General features: G+C 39.9%; 2 protein-coding genes across 10 annotated transcripts in view; both read left to right on the plus strand.

The window, feature by feature from the left end:
• Positions 1 to 15056, plus strand: part of RASA2 (RAS p21 protein activator 2) — a 91613-nt gene extending 76557 nt beyond the window's left edge. Inside the window, exons 22-24 of the mRNA XM_053313179.1 lie at positions 1377 to 1480; positions 2383 to 2569; positions 3801 to 15056. Of these exons, the coding sequence (XP_053169154.1) occupies positions 1377 to 1480; positions 2383 to 2569; positions 3801 to 3831 (322 nt within the window). The 3' untranslated portion in view covers positions 3832 to 15056. The remainder of the gene's footprint in view (positions 1 to 1376; positions 1481 to 2382; positions 2570 to 3800) is intronic.
• Positions 15057 to 18074: 3018 nt separating this feature from the next.
• LOC128352189 (uncharacterized) overlaps positions 18075 to 26858 on the plus strand; it is a 41675-nt gene continuing 32891 nt past the window's right edge. For 5 of the 9 annotated variants that reach the window (XR_008320253.1, XR_008320254.1, XR_008320255.1 and 2 more), the window contains exons 1-3: positions 18080 to 18239; positions 24726 to 24939; positions 25513 to 25665. Coding sequence is in view for 6 of the 9 variants with exons in the window: in XM_053312523.1 (XP_053168498.1) it covers positions 24769 to 24939; positions 25513 to 25665 (324 nt within the window). In the remaining 3 variants the exon portion in view is untranslated. Of the gene's footprint in view, positions 18240 to 20635; positions 20698 to 24725; positions 24940 to 25512; positions 25666 to 26858 lie in introns of those variants that run through there. The other 4 variants (XM_053312521.1, XM_053312519.1, XM_053312522.1 and 1 more) reach the window with 4 other exon arrangements.

Here is a 26858-nt window from a genome sequence, read left to right on the forward strand (position 1 = left end):
GCTCTTTCGCTCTCGCTCTCTCCTCTGCACTGCTCCATGATTTAGTTTGTCCAACTTACAAGCGTCTGTCCTTCCCTTGATGGAAAAAATCAGCCCCTCTTACTGGCTTGGGAGTCTTTTCAGAGTGCCAAGAATCCTTTCTCAATTCTTCTTGGTGCTGTGCAGCCCAACATGAGGCTGAAAGCTGGCATCTTCCCACACCCTCAAGTCCTGTACAGTGGCAGCTTCAGTCTCTCCATTGCAGAAACATCCATATATACTTATGTACTTCAGCTGATCATCCCACTCCAGCCTTCTATCCTTCCATTTTCAGGAACAATAACAGTAAAGCCAGTGTGCTTAGGCCAGGCCTGCACAACATAAGTCCTGGGGGGCCATGTGGACTTTTTTCTGGCCTGCGGGTAGGAATATCCTACAGCAACATTAGGAGCCATAAAGAGCTCTTGGCCTGTCCTGCTTATGAATAGCCACAGCTCAATACAGTTGGCCACTTGAAACCAGTTGTCCTCCACCCCTAGGCCAGAGCCCACTGACACCATCCCTCTTTTCCTGACTCTAACCCTTTGCTCCCTCACTTTTTAAAAAAAATTGATATAATAATAATGACTGTGCTGAAAATTGCTCTTGGCTCCCATACACCAAGTCATGGTTGGTTGTGCCCATAAGGACATCTAAGTTGTGCATCCCTGCCTCAGACCATTGGTGATCTAGCAAGGCATTTATCATATTCATTAGCCTCCATTGATTAGTTGAGGGGAAGAAACTGATGATTTTCTCACCTTTTAATCCTTCTATGTAAATATTAAAGGCATGAACCCGCAGTAGGAGATGACAGTAATACCAAGTCAAAACCATTCAGGAGGGATTAATTTTTCATCGGAAAACTTGATTTTATAGTTATTCAAGTTTAATTGATCTGTCAACTAAAATTAATTAAAAGAATACTTTAATCAAATAGCAGCCTTAGTCTCTCCCCTCAGATGTTCTTAACTCATAGGATAATGAGTGCTGTACTAAAGGTTTTACACTGGTAACTTTAATCTTCATTCTCAACATTTGGTGTGACTCCTTGTTTGCAGTGTTTACATCCCCCCCCGTCCCCCTGAAACTCATCACTTGCATGTTTTGTAGCACCTTCTGTACTATTGCCCATTGGAAGTATGTTGTGGATTATAGTTCTGTATCTGTCAGATTTCAGTAGTTTTAGCCATATGTAATGCTAATTGTGTAGAATAATTTGAATATCTGAATACGTGTGTGTGTGTGTGTGTGTGTGTGTGAGAGAGAGAGAGAGAGAGAGAGAAACTTCTTTAAAGAATTGCATCGCATGTACTATAAGCTGTATATATCTTCACTTTATAAAAATTTAATTATAGAGGTGTGCCTGCTGACATTCAGCTAGAGATTGATGGGGACAGAGAAACAGAAAGAATCTACTCTCTTTTTGCTACCAACATGCTAAAGCTGCAGAAAATGGAAGGTACTGATATGAAAATAATAAATAAATAAATAAATAAAATTGAATGTAAATGAAGTAGCACCAGCTCCTCAGCAATTATTTAATAGCCCACCTTGGTTTGCTATAATATATTCCACACACAACTCTTACATGGGAGCAATCTGTTCAGAAATGTTTCCACCAGAACAAATCTGTTACTGCATTAAATCAGGCTTTATGTGCACATAATTTGAATTCAGTGCATCTTCTGGGTTTAAAGACTTGATAAGAGAACATACTTAATGTTCATTGCAGTAAGTTCTGCAAATAGACTCAAACAGCTTCTCTATATATAATTCTCCTGGGTGTGCCTTGGAATGTGCATCCCAGCGCGCAGCTGATTGGCTGGGCAGCGGATGTGCCTGATTGGCTGAGGCACACCCAGGAGGATTGGTTGCAGCGGCAGTGGCGGGTCTGGCCATGGAGGCCAGAGGCAGTGGCAGGCCCAGCCCAGCCCAGCCGCGGAGGCAAGGCCAGGGGGGCGGGGAGTGGGGGGGCAGATGTGGCGGTGGGGAGGAGAGTTGCCTGGGCCTGGAAGTGGAGACTGGGGCAGAAGGTTGTGGGAGGGAGAGGTAACCGCCAGCCCCAAAGAGCACACAGATGCTCTGTGCAGGGTCGGCTAGTTTGTTCTTAATTCACAACATTAAATACGTTAGAAGTGATCAGCTCTTTACGGGATGCCAGATTTAGAAAATGGTTAAACTTATAAGGATTAGCTGCAGAGTAAATGAGAAATAGCTTCCTGTTACATGCAGTAAATAACCTTTTTCCTCTTCCTAAAATCCATTTGCCTTATAAAAAGTTCTATTTGTGCAGCTTAAAATGTTACAAAAGCTTTAATGAAAATTTAAAGTTTATCTAATACTGCTGTATTTTATTTTTAGAGGCCTGTGAAAGTATAGCAGTCTATCAAGGTCCGCGGAAAGAACCGGATGACTATACTTTCAAAATTGAGGATTCAGTAGCAACTTTTCAGACTCTTCAACAAATAGTATCTGTAGTGGAAATGTTGACAGAACATCATGACAGGTATCGGAAGAAGAGGTCATCTAGTGCTAAATATGGCAGCGAGTAAGTATTGTAGACACGTCTACTTTCAGTTCTTGACAAACTGAGGATATATCTTAACACTATTCAGTCATTAAGCAGTCACTTAATACACTCTGAATAACAGCCATATTAACAGTTTGATTCAGTTTTTCACACGCAGGGCTTATCTGCATGATTTGCATTGACAAGAATTTGTCATGCAAAGAAGTCTTGCTTATGAAAATCAGTTGAAATCCTGACATCAGTCTTGCACAGCTGCATATATAGTGTAGAGTAGTTGTATCAAGTAGGCTGTCTGTACTTGCTGTTTCTAAATCAGTGGCAATTCATACACCTCTTGGGGCACGTCAACGAACATACATCCTATGCTATTTATACATTATGCTGTACCTGCATACTGCTGCCAGTACATATGCAGTTTTTTAAACTATACATGTGTTCACTTTAAAAGTGAACCTGAGTACAGGTCCTTCAAATGCAGTCTACGGATAGGAAGTGAACTGCTGTGCATGCATTGAACATAACGTGAGAAGGGCTTGTTAAGTTGGCAGTACCCACTTTTGATGGCCCAACCCCATGCTCTTTGGGCAGTGCTTTGCATTTTGATTCTTTCCAGATTCAGATACATGAATGTTTTTTTGAAAGCATTGGTAAAGCTTAATGTGTGGTGGTGTTTGGACTACAAGGGCCAAAAAGGGACGGAAATGGGGGTGGGAGGTAATGTATGCACCCTATAGTGATAGGAAGCTAGTTCCCCTATATTAAGGAAGTTGGGGCCACTTCAGATATGTGTAACTAGTATATGTATAACTAGTCATGACCTGCTGATTCAGCTTTCACATGAGCCCTGTTCAGGTGTTCAAAAATCTAAGCACTAGACACAGGTACCATACCCAAAGCAGGCCCAGAAATCCCACCCCCAGTGTGTCAATCATTCTCACACCTATGCTCTTCATGCTTAAAACATTTGTCTGGCGAGATGAATGCCCTAAGCGTGATTGCTGGTACTTCTGTGATTACCACTCTATCGCAAAAAATTGGGAAGAGTATTGGCAAATTGGGCGTATCCTCATGCTAATTAGGGTGGTATGCTTAGAAATAGGGATTGTAATGCAGGAACACATGAAGGATTCAGCAAATGATAACAATTGGGAAGCAAAACTAGTATTGTAAGTGAAAATGAAGAGAACTACCCTAACTTTTAAGCAACTGTTTCTACCCAATAGTGAGTGCAGTTTTTTGTTCTTTACAGAGACAATCCAATTGTTGGAAAGATTTCCTAACCAAAGACACATTACATCAGAGATGGATTTTGAAGAAACCGGAGTAGTTTTCACTTTTTAAAAATCGTGGTATTGCCATTTCCAAGAATTTAAGAATATATGTTGGCTGGAAATTAGCTGTGTTCACAATGTATTTAGTATTTAAAAGTGGGGGAACCAGCCATGAAATCTAGCTGGAAGGTGGGAATCTCTTCCATATGACTTAAAACAACAATGCAATTTCCAGACAATGCAAGTAAACAATTTTCCTAAAGCTAGAAGGAACTATCAAAAGGAATAAGCTTTCAAAGGGAGGAAAGGGAAAACTACTGTTGTGGATGGGATTATGTGTCTGCCAAGATCATCTTTTTTTCATTTGTGAACAATCGGTAGCTATTCTATGGACAGCAACTCTTGGCACCAGAAATTCCAACAAGTGACAAAAGGATTTGAAGCTTTATATTCAGCGCACAGCCACTTTTTAAATTGTCCTTTCTTAATCTGTTAACCTACGGTAGACATTTTTGTAAAAAAGAAAAAAGGAAGAAAAAAAGAAAATTGTACTTTTTAAGTGTGTGTTGACAACTAGCAATGTTGTATTCTTATTTAAAAGATATTACTGAAGCAGGACAAGTCAGGGAGTCTGTGCATCTTGTTTACAATTGGAGTGAGCAGTGAAAGGAGTGACATGGGACCACTGTCTGTATTTTGTCTTTTTGAATAACCAATTACTGATATTTTCTTTAGCAATCAGGGGCTTTTTGGAAGAACAAGAATTTCATAGTGTTGGGAAAATATTGAATACCAGATTACAGTCACCTACTTATAACTTAAAAACAGCCCTAAAGACTGGTGTTATACTTTAGGCAATGGTCACATCCAATTGCAATTAGTTGCTTTTGAAAATCACTCCAAGCACTTTAGATATCTGGATAGCCCCAGATTATGTTTCTAGATACTTTGTAGTATCTAATCATTATGATATGATCAGTTGAATGATCACTATTGTGGCTTAAAACAATGCTTTTGTGAACATTTTTATATCTAGTTTTTTACTTGCCAGGTGAAGTTTGGGACTCAACTTTGCCTTTAGAAACTCTTAATCTTGCCTTCTTAATATGTTTCCAGTCATAGACTGATAGAAATATCTGTATGTAATAAAAAGAAGCAAGCTACCACTTGGGAGAAGAAAAGGTTATGCTTCCTTTTATCAGTATTATTGACTATGGTACTAGAAAACCTCATCTTGGGAGCAATTTGCTAAGCACTATAAAACTGATAATTCCCAGTGAATTATGGCCATGATTTTGAACGTGTCTGTTTATTTCCTAGGATTTGTCCCAATTATAGTTAATATTGTTTGATATAAATATGGAACAATAATTTTTGGAACATATAAGCTGCTTAAAATACTACATAAATTGCTAAAATTATGACACTTCCTAAGAAAGAGTAAAGACTTTGCTGCAGGACTGAACAGCGTGATTCCAGGTATTGTGCACCAACAAATAAAGATTTGCAGTCCATTGATCTACTTTAGGCATGCCCAAGGGGTTGCATACTCCTGGTAGAATTTTCCATTTTTGAATATCTAACCTCCATGCCTTATAACTAACTGCTTTTGAGATTTCCTTGAGTTTCAAAAAATAGTTTGTCATGGGGCATAGAAGTCTGCTATTCGAGAAACCAATCGAAAGCATCACTGGGTCTGTGCTCCAAAGTCTTTGGGTTATGACTTTAGAATAGAGCATGAATGGGAACCTAAGGGGATGTGCAATACAATAAATGACACAGTGATTGTGCAAGAAGGGAACACTAGAAATATGAACAAGTCCAAAAAACGTAACTTAATCGTAACTGGAAGTTCGAGAGAGAGGGCCCATTTTTAATAATAATAAACTTTATTAGCTGCCCCATAATAAATTGTTTTCTCAAATACATAACAAATTCTTGTATATGGGAACCAAATCCAAGGCAGAAGGAGGATCATAGATAGCTGAGGGCCTTTCCTTGTCATTGTATTGAAGATTATGCTTTCATGTTGTACTGTCAGTGTTGGATAAAGCCTGTGGTATTGGCTGAAATGCCAGTGCTGGACTACTGCTAGATGAGATTTTTCCCATCAGGATATCTTTGCTATCATCCTGACTTAGGAGTTTTAAAAACAAATAGCACAATTTGTACCCAAGTGCACTATACCTACTAGGTTCGGACTGAAAATTAACTTAAAATGCTGGAAATATGACTGTACAGGGGATCTAGATGTGTGTGACCATTCTTGATGTTCTTGCAATATACAAAGCTACAATTCCAGTTCATCATCTGAATTCATGTTTTATATAGAAGGCATTCAAAGCCATAACTGTAACTGGACCAGTGTGGATATGGTTATGTAGAGGCATTCTGGATGTACACACTGAACATTGCTCAGTCTTGTGAATTAAATGAGAGGCTAGAATTTCATGGTTTCCTGGCTACACTGTGTTTCCGGTTGATCTTACTGTTGTCTTAGGACAGCATGACAAAATCACACAGGCTCTGTTTCATATTTCTTTAAGCATGTTCGAAGTAATGAAGCAGTTCTGTTCTCTGTGATTTCATCTCTGACAGCACAGCAGCAAACCCAGTTTTCCCACAGAGAATTCTTCTAGCTAAGTCCTTCAGCCAGTCGCTGCTCTCTGAGGTGTACCTATGTATGTGTTTACAAACATGTTTTTGCACTTGTTCTACATTTTTAGGTGTATACCTCAAGATGTGTGAAATTGATTTCATATTTGTTTTCTTTTTTCTTTTTAATAAATTTTATTGGTTTTAAAGATATAAAGATACAAAAGTGAGGGGGGGGATGAAATTAATATAAGATCAAAAGAATAAGCTACATCTCCAAACTTACAATAGCCACTAATAAAAACAGTTTTGCATACTTGTTTAGCAAACTTATTATCCGCAAGTAAAGTACATTCTTATCAAAGTTGTCTAGTCCGGCCAAGCATCCTTTTAAAGCAAAATCCAAGAAAAAAAGTATAGTGACAAAAAAGTGGCGACTCTATCAGTTATGAGCTTCAAATTAAACTTGAATCTCATTGGTTTTTATATCATTCAGGTATTTAGCGTATTATCTCCCACAAAATATTGAATAATTACATCAAGGCAAACAGAAAAGGAAAAGAAAAATGATAGTAATAATAATAATGAAAGAAGATGGCAGAGTGAAGAATTCTGTAATTAAATACAGTTTTTCTCTAAACAATTGGATTTTAAAAGGAAAGAAAAGGAATGAAAGGACTACCAAAAATATGGCAAAAGCTTTGTTTGGAAACCTATCAGATTAATTGGAAATAGATAATACCAAAGTGGAAAAATAACAAAGATGTTCAAATTAGTAAATATAAGAAACTTATTTCCTACTAGACAAAGGAAAACTAGTAAACTAAAACATTGTAATAATCTATACTGGAATAGGGAGTGGGAGGAAGCCTTTTATCATCAGTGACCCAGGCCAATTGGTAATGCTATTAAACTAAAATGAAAATAGTAAAATGCAGGAACAAGAAAAAGCCATAACATAAAGTAATCAAAGACTTGTCAATAAACCAGTCCAGTTAATAATCCAATAAAAACTGAAAAGAGAGAAAATAATGCAGTTAAGACGTATTTTGAATCTAAAGACATATGTAGCCAAATCTTTTTAACTTCAGAGAAAGGATAATGCCAGGCAAGTAAAACCCGTCTGTACTTGAATGAGTTTGTGAAACATTTAGCTGTATCGAAGATTGAATATGTAATCTTTCCCCTAAGTCCCATCATATAGTCATTTCCAAGATCGGATAGAGTAACACGTGGATCCCCCAGTGTTTGTTTATCAATGCAACTATCCTGGGAAGCCTTATATTGTTCAGATTGCATTGTCTCACTAGAAGTCATCTGAGATCTATCCTCTGAATTGGTCTGAAATCCCTCCTGTTGAAAAAATAACTTTGCAGTCATACTATCTATTTGTGAGGAGATCTTATTAAGCTCTCCCATAACTGAAAGAAAAAATTGGTTATAGGACAACATTTTGACAGACATGTTAATCTCTACTTTTTAAAACAAGTTGCTAAATTCCCTACTTTGTTTACCACCAAGCTATTTCACAGGGAATAATAATGTTCAGTACGTGTGATCTTCAAAAAGCAACTTCACAAAGGAATTTCCTTCAAGTTAAAAGTAAGCCCAAACTGAATTTCCTCTTAACAGTAGTACCAAGCAGAATAGACAAGGGAATACTTGAGCTTGACTATACTTTGGTAATGTAGAATTCCTGAATAATGAGTTACCAAGTAATGTTTACAGGGGATGCAAGAGTTAATACAGGAATTTACCTAACAGTATAGTTCCTCATCTAATATCAGGCACTAAAGTCCAGATTAACGCATGTCCATTATTATATGACAGTTAAAATAACAAGAACTGTTTTTCCTGGGGAGAGAAGAAACAGTTAAAATAACCCCCACCGTCCTCTGGCAAATTAGAATATGTTGCGTTGAGAAGTTTTCAGCTTTCTCAAGTCCTTTACGAAAACAAACTGGAACCAGGTGTCCTGTTTCAAGATAAGAGAAAAAGTTCTCATGGATAGGTGACGCTCTTCACTAATTGTTCAACACAGTCTCGTGAACCAGTTCAAAGCTTTAAATCATGCTGTCCTGAGACTGATTACAATGGTCCTTATTCGAAGATCGCTTGGGTTATAAATCCACAATAGTACTTGAAAGCTGTAAATATTGTCAATTATCCAGGCAGAGTCTTCATGACCTTTCTAGGAGGTTAACACATTTTGTAAAGATTTAACCATACACAAGTCTTCAATCCCAAGACATTGAAAAATGCTTTAAATTTCTAAAACTATAGTTCTAGATTAATAAGCAGGTCTAAAGACCAAAAATCCATTAATATCTGATGATTAACATATTAAAGGTTCTTCTTCCCAGAGGCAAATAATGGTTAGTTTAAACTCCAAGACAGATAAGAGTGTGCCATCCGGGGGGATGACAGCTTTCTCAGGGTAGCCTGCAGATGTTCTGCATGAGAGATAGGAAGCCAAAACTCGCACAGCCGAGAAAGATTCTTCTTTACCAATGCCATGCAAAAAAGGGAAAGAAAAGAAATCCAGTCCAACTTCAATAATAGCCTTCTATACCCGTCATATAGTATTAGATGGTGTTCATTACTCCAAAATTATTTAAACTGTAAATCCTTAAGCAACGTAAAGTCAATGACTGAAACCTGAGACCGCAGTCTTGTTCCATTCGGTTAATAACTTTAATAAAGTTTAACATCAGAATCCTCAAATAGCCTGGTAAGACAGTTAAAGGTTTCAATATTCCATTAATGTTAGTCATCCAAAAAAGCATCCTTAGATTGTAATAAAATGTTAATCCTTATTAATCTGGTAAAATGTAATAAAGTGTTGATCATCACCAAATTGCCAAAGTCCAGTTTCAGTTGGAATTTGACATCAGAATCCTCAGATAGTTTGATAATAACAATTAAAGGCTTGAATAATCCATAAGAAATCCGTAAATGATAGTCATCCAAAAAAAGAGAAGAAGAAAAAACATTGCCAAACCAGAAAAACGTATTAAAATGTTAAGCATTGTCTCATTACTCAACTACCAATTCATATATTCATATTTTAAAAAGAATTTGTGAAGGGTGGTGTCAAAAGGAAAAAAAGGGAGAAAAAGAAAAGCATCGTTAAGCTTCTTTTTGAGATATGTAGATCCTTTCAGAAGTGTCTAGCAAAATTAAAGATTAACAGATTAGTTATGAACAAACCTTGAGCCTGTGTTTTGATTATTTGTCCTCTTGTTTAACTAAAGTAGAAAATCCATCCCATTTCAAAGTGTTAGATAACTCAAAGGTTGCCTGAGTTGTAAATCCTTAATATCAAATGCTATAGTTAACTGGAAGCTGAGTCTTCTATGCTGTTCTGGTCAGTGATTTCTTTGATAGAAGTAGCATGAATCCTCAGCTAAAAAAAAAAAAAAAAGAGTACCCTGATGATCTTGAAGTTTGGAGAGTGAGAACAGAGAGGAAACAACAAAAGAAAATTACAGAAATTAAAATTGGGGAAGGTAGTCGCTAATAAAGCACTGCAGATATTATTACTCTCTTCTCTTCGGGTGGGAAACTCATGGAAAGTCTCTCCTGAGTTTGTCTGGCGTTTCATGATTTATTTCTGTTTCGATTTACTTGTATGTTTACACCAGTCTGCTCTCAGGTGACAGCTCCATTTTTCCTCTGTGATCAATCTTCCTGATTGATAACAAGCCTAACTAACTCCAAAGAGTTAGTGCAGTTCTTGGCTGAGAATCCGCCCAAACTACTGGTCATGATGCCATTTTCTCCAGAGACTATTTTCATTTTGTTTCGAACTTGAAAACAAAATGTGGATGGCCAAAATGATTCATCGAAACAGTGGCCGAACCGATTGTTTCAGCAAAACAAAATATGAAACATTTTGAGTGTTTTGGTCATAGGGAACAACAGAGAAATTTGAAACACCCCATGGTACTCCATGGTTAGCTGCTAGGGACACCAAAGTGAGTTGTGTAGTAGGGCATGATGTGTGCTACTAGCACATGATGTGTGCTAGTAGGGCATGATGTGTGCTACCTACCATCCACCCACAAAAGAAAGGGGCAAGTGGGTGATTTTAAACAAATTTTAAAACTTTTCCCCAAACCCCCATAGGCTCCTATGGGGTTTTTGATGAAAGGTTTAACATTTATTAAATTGCCCGCTAGCCCCTTTTTTTCGTCGGTGGATGGTAGATACAGCAGCTTCCTGTTTTGTGGGTGGGTTTTGTGGGTCAGCTTCCTGTTTTGTGAGTGGGTGGTAGGTAGCACCCATCATGCTCTATCACACAACCCACTTTGGTGTCCCTAGGAGCTACCCATGGGGTGTTTCAAATTTCCCTATTATTCCCTATGGCTGGAACGAGCTGCACTCACTGAGTGCACACAATTTGCAATGCATTTTGCAACCCTTGAAAAGCCTTGAAAAACACTGAAGAAGCACACAGTAAAAGGGAGTCTGTCCCTCCTACTGCAGAACACACATTTTGAACACAGTCCAAAAATGACCAAAAGAGAATCACTAACTCAGAATCCACTGCCAGCAACAGTACCTGAGCTGCAGTAACATTATTGGCACAAATTGCTCTCTTACACACAATTATGACTCCTTACATTACTTCCTAGCATTGCACCAGCTTCTACAGCAGCATCCTTAGCAGCAGCAAGTATAACCATAAGCAACTTCAACCACATTTTGACTAAGTACACCTTGCAATATAGATTGTTTCAAGCCAACCAACTGAGCCAGAAAACCAAGCAGCAATGGGAAAACAGGCTTCCAAAATGATGCTTGAAACATTACAAATCAAAATGGGGTTGTTTTATTCCAAGCTCAAAACAGGCCTTGTATTTAAATGGCGTTTTATTTTTAACTCAACGGCGCATTTTGAGTCAAAACGTTTTACACATCCTTAGTTGGCAGATAGTTCTTGCTTGTTTGCGATTTAGGAATGCTGCCTAAAAGAATTGTGCCACATCTTACGTGCCACAGTAACCTTTTAAAAAGTCTATTATGCACTTTAATTGGTTACAAATAGTTCTGTCAGTAACTTTATGAAATGCAGATGTTTTGCTTGCATCTTAATTGACTAGCTGTGTACTGTTATATTTGAGAGTCTACAAGGGGGTAATTTTGTATCAACAGGAGTAGCTTATGTGAGGCAGGCATCTATGGCTGTTCACAGTAGGCTCAGGAATAAGATGCCTTTTGAAACAGGCAAAGTGACGGGCAACCTGTAGCGCTCTTCAAAGTTTCTAACTCTACAGTGTAATGTCATCTCTGCTTTTCAGACTTATTGAGCTGTGTTGTTGACAGCTATTTATTAGCCTTCTCCGTGCATATGGGCATAAGAAGCTGGCCATTAGTCCATCTAGTGTAGACCTAGATTTTAGCTCTACACTAGTTGGCAGCAGATCTCCAGAGCTTCAGGTCTTTCCAAGACCTACATGCAGATTCCAGGCATTCAGCCAGAGACCTCATACAAAAGCAAATGCTACCATTAAGGTATGATATGTTGGTATTATGCATCATGTTTGGTCCCTTCTCTATCATATGGAACTTTTCATATATTTTTTCTCTTGTACAGGAGAAGTACTAGTGCTTCTAAAGGGTTCTAGGCCAAACGCTGCATTGGTGCTTGTGTGTGGGGAGGGAGAATGTTGATTACTTCTCTTTCCCCCAGAAGTGCTGTGTGCTACTCAGGTATGTCTCTGAGAGCTGTGCAACCATCAGACATATTTTCATGTGGCACAGAGCCCTTCCATGGAAAGGGGGGTTGTCCAAATACCCTCTCGCACACACATGAGCATCATAGCTGTTAATGAGTTTGACTAAGTGTTCATTAGAACTTCATTAGTCGGCATGTCTACCAGTAACGCTGAGACAATTGCTCAATTATAGTGTGCTATCTTATTGCATAATCACTGTGTCACTTGTTCTAGCACTTGACAAGGTAGGCTCTATTATTATTATTATTATTATTATTTTACATTTATATCCCGCTCTTCCTCCAAGGAGCCCAAAGCAGTGTACTACATACTTGAGTTTCTCTTTCCCAACAACCCTGTGAAGTAGGTTAGGCTGAGAGAGAAGTGACTGGCCCAGAGTCACCCAGCTAGTTTTCATGGCTGAATGGGGATTTGAACTCTGGTCTCTCCGGTCCTAGTCCAGCACTCTAACCACTACACCATGCTGGCTCCTCTACCCAAGGCTTAATTCCACAATAAATGTTAAGATACCACACAACTCTTCATTGTATTCATTCTATTATCCCTTTTGGTTCCTGTTAACAATAATGTTTTGAAGAGAATTCCTCTGCTTTGTTTTTTAGAATAAAACATGCCCCCACTGTACCAACATAATTCACAAAGCATGACATGTTATATTGCAGGCCTTCATGCTGCTGCAATCAGATTGATGCAAATGTTGTTTGCATTTACTGTATATTGGAATAGTTAACATTAAGGAAACTGGGTTGAATCAATCCATTTTCAGCAGGAGGCTAGTGATAATGTCTTCTTTACAGTTATCCATCCCTCCCCTTTCTCCTTAGAATCCATGCTTGCTAGTTACTCCTGCTGTGAGCAGTATTGGATTGCTATACAGGCACACAGCAGCTACCTGTTGTAAATAATCTATCATGTTGCAATCTATGCATACCCTGATGGTTGAGACTGAGGAGGAGGGCAGTAGACTCCACTGAATCATATACGGATGTCCTCCTCGCCATGCAGCAGCATCTAGAGATTCTAGAAGAAGGTAGATGGTCTCCAAAAAGTGAAGCTTGTTATTTACCAGTCATATTAGATCTATACCAAACCTTTCATCTTGTTAAACTATTATGGAAAACAAATGCACTTTGAAAAGTAAAGGTACCACACTGTAAGGCAGTTTAAAAAATAAAGATTTAAAGCCTGTAAGCAGGATTTAAATAATAGTTCATGTTCTGAATGAAACACCACTATCAGTGTGCTAAGTATGTGACCAGGTGCCTGGGAGTTTCCTAACCTTGCCCATGCAACTCTAATTAGCCATGTTATATTTCAAATGCAACAAATATTCCAGAGTAAAGTTATGTACAAATAGAGTGGTAAATGTTGAGAGGAATTTTCATTTGGGTTAGCCTAGAGATGGAAAGCTAATGGCTTACTAATTAGCTTTGGTTGACATACCTTTTTAGGTGTAGTTTTATTTTGTTAGGATGATGTATTGAATGTGCTTTTATTTAAAGTTTATTTTCTTAACAGAAGTATTAAATAGTATTGTTTGAAACTTGAATGTTTGCATCAAATGTTGGTGTGTATTCTTTTGTCCATTTTTAAATACTTATAATGTAAAGATCTATGGATGCTAAAAGGCCAGTGATCAGTTGATTCATCTTAGCTTGTCAAACAGGCTGAAAAAGAAATACAATCTGCATCTCCCCCTTATTAGGAAAAGGAAAGAAAGGTTGTGCCAACAAGCAGAGGCGTAACTATAGGGGGGGCAGGGGGGGCACGTGCCCCGGGCTCCATCTTTTCTGGTCACATGGGGGGCGCCGCCATGACCAATTTTTTTTTAATTTTTATTTTTTTGTTAATACAAATGTTTCCTGCTCAGTGCAGCAGCGCTGCAGCAGTCAAGGGAGCGCGTCGGTGCCCCCTTCCCCACAAGGGGTCCCTTCTGCGCCGCCTGTGCCCCCCCCATTGCTTTGCTGGCACCTGGCGGCCAGTCAGTGGCCTGGCTTGGCGGCGGTGGCGGGCGATTGTGAGGAAAAACCTAAGTATAATGTAGTATGTTGGGGGGGCGGGGGGGCGCCATTTCAGTGCTTGCCCCGGGCACCGTTTTCCCTAGTTACGCCTCTGCCAACAAGTTGGTGTCAGCTCCTGGCAACCACAGAGCCATGTGGTTTTCTTGGTAGAATACAGGAGGGGTTTACTATTGCCATCTACTGCACAGTATGAGATGATGCCTTTCAGCACCTTCCTATATCGCTGCTGCCCAATATAGGAGTTGCCCATATTCTGGGAAACACACCAGCGGGGATTCAAACCAACAGCCTCCTGCTCTCTAGGCAGGCTACTTCCAAACTGCGCCATTGGGTGGCTCACTTAATTAGGCAATGTGTGAAAGAATTATCAGTAATTAGCATGCTACATATACAGTACACAGTTCAGCAGAGGAACTTATATGTCTGGAAAGCTTGGTTATAAAATTAAAACAAACAGATCATGGCAATAAGCCTGGAAAGACAAAACTGACCTCTCAGAATCTTATGACAACTCAAATGGACCAACCTATAAGAGAGCAGCACCTTTATATAAATAAAGATAATTAGAATCCCTTCAGAATAAATAGACACACATCAATGGCCTAAACTAAACAATCATTTCCTTCGGAGAATAAATACATAAAGATGGTATTTCTCAAACAGAACTTTTTGTCCTAAAACATTCCAGTTTGAATACCAGATAAAAGGATAGGAGAATAAGTAATATCAAGATTCATATTACAACAAAACCAAAAGTTTAAAATATGTTTACATAGAAATTTTCAGATTTAAAGGGTAATATTGGTTATCAAATATATATTGCTGATTTGTTAAAAACTAATGTGGATATTGAAATGAATAAAAGGAAAAAACATTAGCCCTCACTTTATTGATTTTATTTGATAATATTTGGGACAAAAAACCCTGCTATCACCAATTGCTTCAGTCATACATGATGAATCTTTCAGTACAGTTCAACACTTAAGAGATTTTAGAATGTGGAAATGGCACAGATCTATTTTGACCATGGCTGACATCCTAATGAAGTGCTTGTATAAGGATGTTGCACTAGCATAAAGCTTGAGTTCCTGACTAGTGTTGCACTACTGCAAGCATGCTTGCACTTGTGCAACAGTGTAGAATTGTGGCACATCTCATTTGTGTCAAATGGAATTTTTGTGCAAATCCCTGGTGGGGGGGGGGCGAGGTGAAGTGCAATTTTGCTTGTTATGCAAATAATTTATTAATATGTCAGCCACTATTCTTGTTATATGATCTCAGATAACAAAATAAAACCATAGTTTTTCCATAGCTGCAAAAATATGATTTTTATCATCATGGAATATATTCAAACTGCAGAAGTTTAAAAAATTAGCACAGGTTGCAAAAAAGGCATCTAAAATATATCCTATTCTCCTTGACACTGAAATGGATGGTATAACACCACATATGAAAAAGTGTAATAGACATCTGCAGGTTGAAATCTCTGTGTGTTGTTTCCTATTTTTGTTCTCAACTTCCAACACTTTTCTCAGGATCAAAGAAAACTACTATAGGATAGAATGCAATGGCAGTTATCTTCCAAACTGCAAGCTGCATAAGATGTATACAAATGACAACAGTAGAAATCTAGGAGATTTAACCATCACATCCTAAGATTGTCTAGGAGAGAAATTCCCAACCTTGGGTCCCCTCACAAGGACATTGTGCCTGGGAATGATGGGAGTTGTAGTTCAACAACCTCTGGGGACCAAAGATTGGAAATTCCCGGTGTAGGATTTTTTATTTTTTACCACAAGTTGTCTGTAACCTGGCTCAAAAGTTTTGGGGAATTGTCATAACACGATTTGAGATTTTTGTGATTTGGATATTGACAGATCCTTTACTATGTCACCTTCAATTGTGTGGCAATGGTGTCACCATCAAGTACTCTGGAGCCCTTCTTTGTACTGGTAGCTGCCTCATTGATTTTGACTAGACAATGTATTGGAAAATGAGAACAGAACCTCCTTGCCAAGAAAAATGATTGACTCAGAAGGATCTGGGGACTGTAAACTGACACCCTATCAGAAATCACAGTCTCTGTCTGTGACTGATGTTTGGTTGTCAGTGATCTATCATCTAGTGAACTCATTTTTTGCATGTTAATTATTAAATTTATGAAGTCTATCTTTTCTGTAAAAATGTTTAAATTTTTACAAATACAAATAAAACAAATTGAGACCTATAAACTGTTTCCAACCAACTCTGTACTTCAGATTCTCTTCAGAATAACTTCTAAAGCAAGGTATTTTCCCAATATTTAAAAGTGTGTGTGTGTGTGTGTGTGTGTGTGTGTGTGTGTGTGTGTGTGTATGTATGTGTATATATATAATCTAATCTAGCCTTACTGTTCAAAATGGGATGTATGCTTGGGTGGGCAGAACAATGTGACTTTTGGAGGAAGTGGGCACCCTTGGGGCCAACAGTATGAAGGATTGAGGGATAATTTAATTGTGAAATGTCTTTAAAGCATTAGGGCAGCTAGGGGTTCAGTCGGATATCAAAGTTAGACCCTTTCTGGACCAGCCTAGGAGGTTGCTAGATAACTGTCAAGCCTAGGAAGTTGCTGTAGTTCTACAGATGCACAGAAGCCTTGTAGCAAACTACATAATCTAGTGCAGGCTTCCACAACCTGCAGCCCTCCAGATGTTGCTGAACTACAACTCTCAGCATACCCAGCCACAAAATTGTGGCTAGGGATGCTGGGAGTAGTAGTTCAGCAACATCTGAAGGGCTGCAGGTTGGGGAAACCTGATCTAGTGGATTGGGGTGAGCTAGCAATATTAAATCATGTATTTTTAAATATATATATGAATTAATATGCTTAAATCAAATTGAACAGCTCAGTGGTAGAGGATCTAAGATAGCAGGACTAGGAAATGCATCTGCCTGAGACCTTAGAGAACCACTGCCAAGCAGAATAGACCTGCAATGACCAACTGCTTCATCATAAGGTGTCATTGTGTGTTTATATGTCCAGCCTTTATGGGAACAGTATAATTGCTGCTCACCTGTGGATCTATCCCATACTATCCTGATATAACCGTGGTGCCATGTAACATCTCTTCTAATAGTACTGCGGCAGCATGTGATGCAGCCATAAATATTTCATTGTCATAGTGCAAGAACCAACTGCCAGTCTGAGCCCCATCTGCAAAACTCTCCTTTTCATATCAATAGCTGATTGGATGAAAGTTTTAGCATTTAATGCAACTTCATTCACATTTTGGAATACTTTGCATATATTTCTATTCCGTGTTATGCCCCACTGTCTTTTTTATTTTATTTTATTTTATTTAACATATTTTATACCGCCCAAAACGCAAGTTCTCTGGGCAGTTTACAAGAAAATAAAAACCACCAATAAAAAGATTAAAACATTTCAACAATTAAAATTTAAAAGTTAAAACTATTAAAACACAATTAAAACAGTATCTAATTAAAAGCCTGAGTGAACAAATGTGTCTTGGCTGCCCTTTTAAAAGTTGTAAATTTATTTTCAATCAAAATAAATGTTAGTGTGGTTAAGTGGCACGAGGCAGATAATTTGGTCATGAATGCAATTTGAAGCTATTTCAGTTAAGTACACAATACATGATTTATTGAGGCTATTAAATTATAAATCTTCCAAATCCTTTTCCTCCTCACCCACTCAGCCCACCCCACGTTTCTTGCCTGACACTACATCTTGGATTGGATTGTTGTGATCTAATATTATGGACTAAAAAAAGTAGAAAGTAAATTCTGGAACTTTAAACTGAGAGAGAGAGAGAGAGAGAGAGAGAGAGAGAAGCTTTGTTTCTCTTTCTCAGCCCTATTATGTGGTTGCTAGGTAACCTGAAAACACTCCATTGTAGGGAGGGCAGCAAGAGTTCTGACATTTCCACAGGGAGGAGTGAGTGCACGAGTGCACAGTGGGTACATATGTGTCTGGTACTTGGCGAAGTCTACAGAGGAGCAAAACTCCTACTCTTGTGATACTTCAACATGTTGGTTGTCAACAGCTTTACTGGATCAGGTAAGTACACTTTGTTTCTTCAAATAGTAAATTAGGCCTTGTTGACCCTACCTATCTGCCAGGCCTACCAAAACCCATAATTGCCTACCCTTGATGCTGCATGTTCTGATTTTCATAAGTGCAAGGAGTGAAATTGTTGCCATTCCAAAGGGCAAGAAAAAAAACCCCGAGCCTAGTCCTTGAAGAGCAGTCTAACTGCTTTTGTGCAAAATAGAGATGTGGAGGCAAGCAGAGGCGTAACTAGGGAAAACGGCGCCCGGGGCAAGCACTGAAATGGCGCCCCCCCGCCCTCCCAATAAACTACATTATACTTACGTTTTTCCTCACAAGCGCCCACCACCGCCACCAAGCCAGGCCACTGACTGGCCGCCAGGCACCAGCAAAGCAATGGGGGGGGTGCGGGCGGCGCGGAAGGGACCGCTCATGGGGAAGGGGGCGCCGACGCGCTCCCTTGACTGCTGCAGCGCTGATGCACTGAGCAGGAAACATTTGTATTAACAAAAAAAAATTATTTTTTTAAAAAAAATTTTGTCATGGCGGCACCCCCCACGTGACCAGAAAAGATGGCGCCCGGGACACGTGCCCCCCCCTGCCCCCCCCTATAGTTATGCCTCTGGAGGCAAGAGCAAAAGGCCAACTGCAGGAGCTGAAACATTAAATGCTCGCCACATTAGTGCTAGTGGGACTAGAGTTTGGTCCCAGGTCTTGTGTGAGAGTTCCAAGTTCACTGCCATGCTAAAAATGATATCCTAGCGCTTCCTTGGCGACTGTTCACGTGCCAAGCAGCATTGGTGACTAACAAAAGCTCTTGTTAAAACTGGCATGTGTACAGTTGATGATGAGGATTAATGATGGAAATTTTTATAAAATCCCATGTTTGGACCTTTTTACAATAATTCTGTGTACTTCTGGCTTGGGCACACAGTGTGTAGTTATAGCAGTAGAAATGGAAAGAGAAATCAATTGCTTCAGGGGCACCTTTTATAGTTGATTGTGTTGGATGTGGTAAAGAACATCTCCCCATGATTTGATTAACTTCTTGTGAAACACACAGAAAATGTCCAACAGGGGCACCTTCCTTTGCTCTTTGAGCTGTAGAATTAAAAAACCCTCTCGGTGGTATTGTGCTCTTCTCTTTACTCTTACTGCTATTCTTTTATCTATCCATTGGATCTGCACACAAGCCATTTAACTATCTTGATTTTTAAAAAATTCTTTGACTTCTTTCAACTTTATTATTCTTCATATGAGGACATTATTATCTTTGCTGCAGTTAGACCCTCCAATATATTATATTGTTTAAGGCCAAAACAGCTGTGATCTAGGAGGTCCATTATTAAGTTGTATATGCATGCATAACTTTAAAAGTGCCAGAGAAATGAGTTTATTTCTTCCTTTTACATAACTTGGCTAGTCTGAATTCCTTCTCTGGAGCTGCTAGACAACTACATAGTTCATGTCTGTAACTTTTTCCTAACAGAGTTAATAGCAGCTTCTCTCTCTCTTTTACTTTTTGGCAAAATTGTTATCAGGAAAAGGGTTAAACATGTCTTGCCCCAGCACTGCTCCAAACTAGAGCCACCCCATAGTTGCTTTTGAGGACAAAAAAATGTTGGGAGATCCAGTTGGGAGATCCAGAGCAATGCCCCCTCCCACTGGTCTTCTGTAGCACCTGGTGTTTAGGGACATTCCCCCTCAAAACAGACAGGCCTGTTTTGACACTTTGTGAATCAGAATGCAAGTATAAAAAATCTACAAAAAAGGAAGCAGCAAACTGGTCGTGCCATTTGGGACAAGCTTCATTCTCAATAAAACACTGCTGAATATCAAACACCTAGTCCACACCCCAACACAGTGTGAATTGTCCAAAATAAATGGATTTAAGCCCCAAATTTCACATGACATTCAGTCATGGGTATCTTTTCTGAGGTTCTGCGCTACGACCAAAGCACCTGTAAAGGCTGAAGTCTGGAGCAAAAGGACAGCACAGAGGAGGAAGACTGACTTTTCTCCTCTGGCAACTTTGTGATTGCAATTTCCCCTCCAGAGTTACTTTTCACCTCAAGGCGAAAAAGTGTGATCTCCCCCTCCCCCTCAGAAAGTGAAAAGTGGCTGAGGGGCATGTGTTTTTTTGCGGGGGGGGGGGACGGACCAGATGTGAAATATAGCGATAGGTGCCTTAAAATCATTGGAATCAATGAGCAATAGCACAATTAATTCTTGTGCTTGGATTGTCATTTGGTCGTTTTTATCTGTAAAGACAGGCATGGTTAGACAGATTATTGTGTAGTGGAACTCTGTGGCAAAGAGTGTTAGCTGCAATTGTCCTGCTGACTGTTCAGATTCAGGGCTGTTATTACCATGGCAACCAGGGTGGCTGCTGTAGAATTCATCTGCCCTAGTTGGTGTCTGCCTGAAACAATGATCACTTCAGCTGGGGGCAGAAACACTGATAAAGGTGGGAGGTTGCTTCAGCTCTATAAACCTGCTTTTGAAAATCGATCATGGGTGTGGAGGGAGGGGGGAGAACAGCAACACGCTTGGGTTCAGCTGTGTTTATGATTCTCCAGTGCTTTCCACTGCCCCCAGTATTCTGTATCTGAGTTTAGCGAAATGAGATATATGAGCATCTTGTGCGTCCAAGGATGAAAGCAGAGTCAGTGTTGCTTTGACTGGAATGCTTTTGATTAACCCTTTGTTCCCTCCTATCAGTAATGCCAAAGTGGGGGTTCCTAACAAGGAAGCAAGCAAGGGGGGAGGAGTGATTAACCATTTGTTGATCCTTCCCAGAAAATGTTATCTTTTTTGCCTAAACCAGAGGTGAGCCGAGCTAAGGGAAGAACGAAGATGAGGGCATTTGCAGGGGAATATTGGCAAGCGCAAAACAAGGTTAAACAAAACCTTCCCTATATGTATATATGACTCAACGACACACTCTACCTTTATTATCTATATATTTCTCTTAGGCGTACCCATCACAAATCCCATGCGTAGCAACTCTCGTGAGAGTTCATGAGCAGCTGCTGGATAGTGTTGGGGACAGGCGGGAGGGAAGAAAATAGTGGTGGTGGCGGCAGCAGCTGGGCCAGAGGCCCAGCAGGGGGGAAAGGTGGTGGTGAACAGCGGTGGTGGGCAGCCGGGCAGAGAAAACTATGGGGGTGGGCGAGTGGAAGAAGGTGGCAGAGGCCAGGTGGGAAGAAAACTACAGCGGCGGGCAGGCAGGTGGGTGGGGAAATGGTGGTGGGCAGGGGGGAAATGGAACTGGGGCAGCAGGGGGAGCAGAGGCAAACTAGAGGAGCAGATGCTTTAGGCCCGGCCTAGCTAGTTTTTATTATTTTATTATCACCTGGTTAAAGAAATCTTAGTTGACTAATCATACAAACTGTAGTCAACTGATGAGCTAAACTAGTTAAACTTGAATATCTGTAAAAGCCAATTGTTCTGAAGCAAAACATCATCATCTGAATCAGGCTACTTTGAAGAAAGTTAACTGATTTCAGTGGCTTTACTTTCAAATAAATCTGCAGAACTGCAGCCTTGCACTGCCTGGTGTGAATGTTTGCCTTGATGGTTGGGTGGGCTAATTTTGCCTTGCTAACTGGGCAAAATGGCACCCTTCAAACTAGTGGCTCTCATATTTAGCAGAGGAATAGTAATGGTCCCTATTCATGCCAGCATTGCATTCCTCCAGTGGCAGCATCTGTTGTCACACTTGTGTTTCTTTTTAGTTTGTGAACTCCAACGGAATAGGGAACTGTCTTCTCCTTCCTTTTGCTATGTAACCATTTGGATAACTCTGTACAAAAGTGGTATATGAAGAACAACAATTGGACTTTTTCTTTGATGTGTCCCCACTCCCCGAAAAACCAACAATGCAGCAGCATGCAGGAGAGCTCTGTGCTTTCATCACACTCCACAGCCATATCCTGTCACCCAAATTTTGGGGGCTGGGTAGAGGGAGAGAAGAGGAATGGCAGGCACTGGTCCAGAAGCGGGGAGAAACTTCATAGCAGAAAGTTGCTTCATAGCATTATATAAAAGGAGTTATCCCTGTCCCCCTTTCACTCCATATTTTACTCCATAATACAATAATACTCAGTTCCATAATATTCAATTAAACTCCCTTGGCCAAAGGAAATCCTGAAGTTTATACACATCCAATAGTCTTAAGCAGACAAACATCTGGTGGTAACACAATAACAGAAAAAGTAAATGGGTGGAGAAGACAGTTGAGCAAGCATAATATAGAAATGTATGTCCCTCCCCAGAAGCACTGTGTTTGGAAAGCAAGACTCTGACCATTTGACATAATGCATTCATTGCAAATAGCCAGCTGGATCTGTCATCCCAAAGCTCTCCACAATTTCCCCCAACCTGTTCTAAATAAGGTAATTGCTATGGCAACATGGTTTGCTTGGCTTCTAGAAGCCCTAAAACTGTTCTTTTTAATTCCAACATATCTAACACTTCAGACAGAAATCCAACAGAACATAGATTTCTTCCTGACACAAGAGAGCCCCATGGAAGTAATGTTGGAATTAATCAGACATTATCTGAAATGGCCAATGTCAGATACGACGACACAGTCTTATCCAATATTGGATACGACAACACATACGATTGCACATACGGTGTTGGATATGACAACACATGCAATTGCACAGTCCTAGCAAGTGCTTCTCCAAACAAAGTCTTGGCAGGAAATGTATCCAGTGTGGTGATTCTTGGGGCTGAGTGTAGCCAGGACCAAAACAGGGTGGGGAGGAGAGTGAATATGTGGGGGGTAGATTATTATTCTATAAGGAGCATGGCTAGGGACAGTGCATATGTTGTCAAAGTAGCATTGAGCAAATGTGGAATTCACTGTGGTGCACAGAATTTTGTCCTGAAAATATCAAAAACCAAAACAATAGATTTCATTTCTTTTAAACACACTATCCCCAGCTGCAACCCTGTTTCTATTGAACATATGAAGTGAGTTGGGCTCTCCAATCATGTATCGTCTTCAGTGGTCCTTCTAATTATTTTCATCTCTATGCGGAATGAGTCTTGTTCTGGGCGGCAGTATCAAGGCACTGTGTGGGCACAGGCATTCACGCGGGGCCTTCCTAGTTCAGCCTGAGCGGGATCTGAAATTAACTGAGCAGACATCTAAAAACTTGTTAGCGTGTGCACGCCTTAGAGGGAACAGCGGTCATCTACCCTGTCAGGCAGCAACTGTCCAATGCCTTTAGCAGTCTTTCTCAGCCTACTACCTGAGATCCATAAATAGGAAATGTGAAGAATTGACTCAGGAACTTTCTGAATGCAAAACATCTGCTCCACCCTGAGCTATGGTCAATAGGAAAGCTCCCATATATTTTCATGGTGAAAGACTGATAGAGAGATGCATATTTAGCTGCTTAAGCCTGCATAAAAAAGCATGTAAGTGAAGTCTAGTGGAATCTCAAAACCCACAGGGGAACGGAGAAGATGTAGAGCTTTTTACTCCATCCCATGGCTAGCAAAGCAGAACAAATAATTTGACCCATTTTAAGTTTTAATAATTTGCACATTTGATCCATTTTACGTTTTAGTTTGGTAAGAGTTCTATCCTGCACTCAGGATATAAAATCTAAGAAATTGTTTAGTGGTTCTTTCTGTATGTTTCTGTTCCCAGTGCTTTCTTACCTATTAAAATATAATTTTAAAAGAGATGTGGGAGAGACTACGGACAGGGTTCAAAGTATTACATTCAACAGTGTAACAGGAAAGCAGTAAAGGTTGGTGAAATGTTAGGGCAGTAATTCTCTTAAAACAGTGCACTAGGTCAAGTGGCAATAAAAGTGGGAATTCTAGGTAAAGAATAATGTAGGCCAGTGCTAAAGATATCTCCATGTGCAAACAAATACTACAGAGGCATGCTTTCAAAAGTGCCTCTTTTTTGTAAAACAAAAAAACCCAACTGCATAGGGGGAGGGATTGGCACAAAGCTGGTGAGGACTGGGGAATGTCACTTTCCCTCTATGCTCTGTTTTCCTGTTGAAAATCTCCCACCCATAGTGGTGAATACAGGGAAATGGGGTACCGGGAAAGAGTGAACCTCCCACTCCCCAAGCACTCCAGTCCTGTTAGCGCCCACCCCCCATCTTGGTCTTTGACAAAAAGAGAGAGGCAGTTCCCATTGGAAGCCTGCCTCTATAATACAAATATGATGAATATTTATATACTGCATTATTTGTGTGCATGTGGTTGGCCCTTAAAATCCCTGTAGTGTTTCACTGCTTTCCTTGCAACCAGCTTCTCTCCCTCTCACCAGTATGGAAATTTCATTTGTGCAAGAGCAAATGATTTATTTAAGGATGGTCTATTACATGCTTATAGGACCTGGAGTATGTGTTCATATCTATCAACCACCAACCGCTGGTGGATGACATCAGAAGAGACAAGACAGTTGAAGTAACCACTATTTTTAAAAACAGGATTGTATGTGTTTGTCTTTTCCAGATCCAGCTTTCTCTGGCAGCTAAAATCTTTAGGAAAAGAAGTTATGCCAAAGCTAAAAGGGAAAACAAAAACAAAACCCAATTCAGATATCTACATTCTCGAAAAGTTTCTGCAAACATATGAAAAGCATTGTACGGGATCCCAAAGTTGTGTCAGTCCAACTATCAAACAGGGCTTACAGAAATGTATAGCAAACGAGATGTTAATTATGAAGGTAACTCTGAATAAAAACAATGATTTGACAGTCACTGAAAATGAGGGCAGGTTCATAAGAGGCACAACTTAATATTTAATTGTTCTTCATTATGATTCCCATTCCCAATACATGATTTCTTTTAGAGGGCAGCATAGGTCTCTGACTACTGATTTGATTTCCCTTTCCCCTGATCTAGGTTAACTGTGGATTTACTTCTCCATTTGTTTTGCATCTTCTCAGGGAACAATTGAATTTGAACTTTGGAGACTTTGCTTCTGATGACTACTTTTTTATGGACCACTAAAATTGTACTAATCTGAGGGTGATTCATGTACATATGCAACATGATACTATATGATGATATGTAGCTGTGGAAACCATCTTAGGGAACGTGTGTAGCTTTGTTTTTATCTGGTGTGTCCTGCCATGGCTTTCTTGTGGTCTGTTTCTTAGACCTGAATAACACCAGAAGAACTTGCACAGCTCTTAGATGCCGTTAGGTTTTTCTTCCCAGCATGTGACATTTACTATAGTTATTTGGTACATTCTTAGTGGTTGTAGAATTATTACTAAGTCTTTTTTCTTCCTTAGTTTGTGCTTACAAATGTGGGGACTTCATCAGGAAACTTGCATCCAGTTTCTCTTACTCCTTTGCTAAGGACTATTCGAGATGAACGTTATCGGCTGGGGAAAGAGCTCTGTATCAGGGGAGTTCAGTTAAATCCTCAAGACATTGCAAATCTTGTAAGTTTCATTCCCCCTGCATTTTAGTGGGAAAGTTTTTTGCATTTTCCAAAATATTAATGAATTTTTCTGGGGGGTTGGATTTCTTTGGTAGTCTGGGTGAGGTCTGGAACCACCCTCTGAAATGGCATGTTTCTGTCTCTCGTGGTTTGGTCTGGGAGTTTCATGTCATTTATTGTGGCCCAAGTATCTATATATGATAAATAAATATATCTATATCTATCATGCAGCAGCATTTAAAGCATCACCCCTTTGTCTAAATCAGGGCTGCTCAACTTCGGCCCTCCTGTAGATGTTGGCTTACATAAGAACAGCCCTGCTGGATCAGGCCCAAGGCCCATCTAGTCCAGCATCCTGTTTCGCACAGTGGCCCACCAGATGCCGCTGGAAGCCACAGACAGGAGTTGAGGGCGTGCCCTCTCTCCTGCCATTACTCCCCTGCAACTGGTACTCAGAGGCACCCTGCCCTTGAGGCTGGAGGTGGCCCACAGCCCTCCGACTAGTAGCCATTGATAGACCTCTCCTCCATGAAGTCATCCAAACCCCTCTTAAAGCCATCCAGGTTGTTGGCTGTCACCACATCCTGTGGCAGAGAGTTCCACAAGTGGATCACGCGTTGTGTGAAAAAGTACTTCCGTTTGTTGGTCCTAGACCTCCTGGCAATCAGTTTCATGGAGTGACCCCTGGTTCTAGTGTTGTGTGAGAGGGAAAAGAATATCTCTCTCTCCACTTTCTCCACACCATGCATGATTTTATAGATCTCTATCATGTCTCCCCGCAGTCGTCTTTTTTCTAAACTAAAAAGCCCCAATATGTTGTAGGCCTACAACTCCCATAATCCCTGGCTATTAGCCGCTGTGGCTGAGGATTATGGGAGCTGTAATCCAAAAATAGCTGGGGGGGGGCCTAAGCAGGCCTGGTCGAGATCATGAATTTTCTCCCATCACTCCCCCTTGTTGCATTCACTATGAGATGTATCAGGGTAGTGGACCTTTTAGAATGGTCTGCACATGAAGGCCGTTTGGAATCCATGAAGAATTCCAAAGGGCCTTGGAGGGTTTTTGAGTTTATGTATTTATTGTACAATTTATATACCGCTTTTCATCAAAATAATCTCAAAGCAATTTACTATAAAATTAAAACTATGCATAATTAAAATACAAAAGTACAGATAATCTCAAAGCAGTTTACAA

Source organism: Hemicordylus capensis, chromosome 3 (assembly GCF_027244095.1).
Source record: "Hemicordylus capensis ecotype Gifberg chromosome 3, rHemCap1.1.pri, whole genome shotgun sequence".
Lineage (NCBI taxonomy): Eukaryota > Metazoa > Chordata > Lepidosauria > Squamata > Cordylidae > Hemicordylus > Hemicordylus capensis.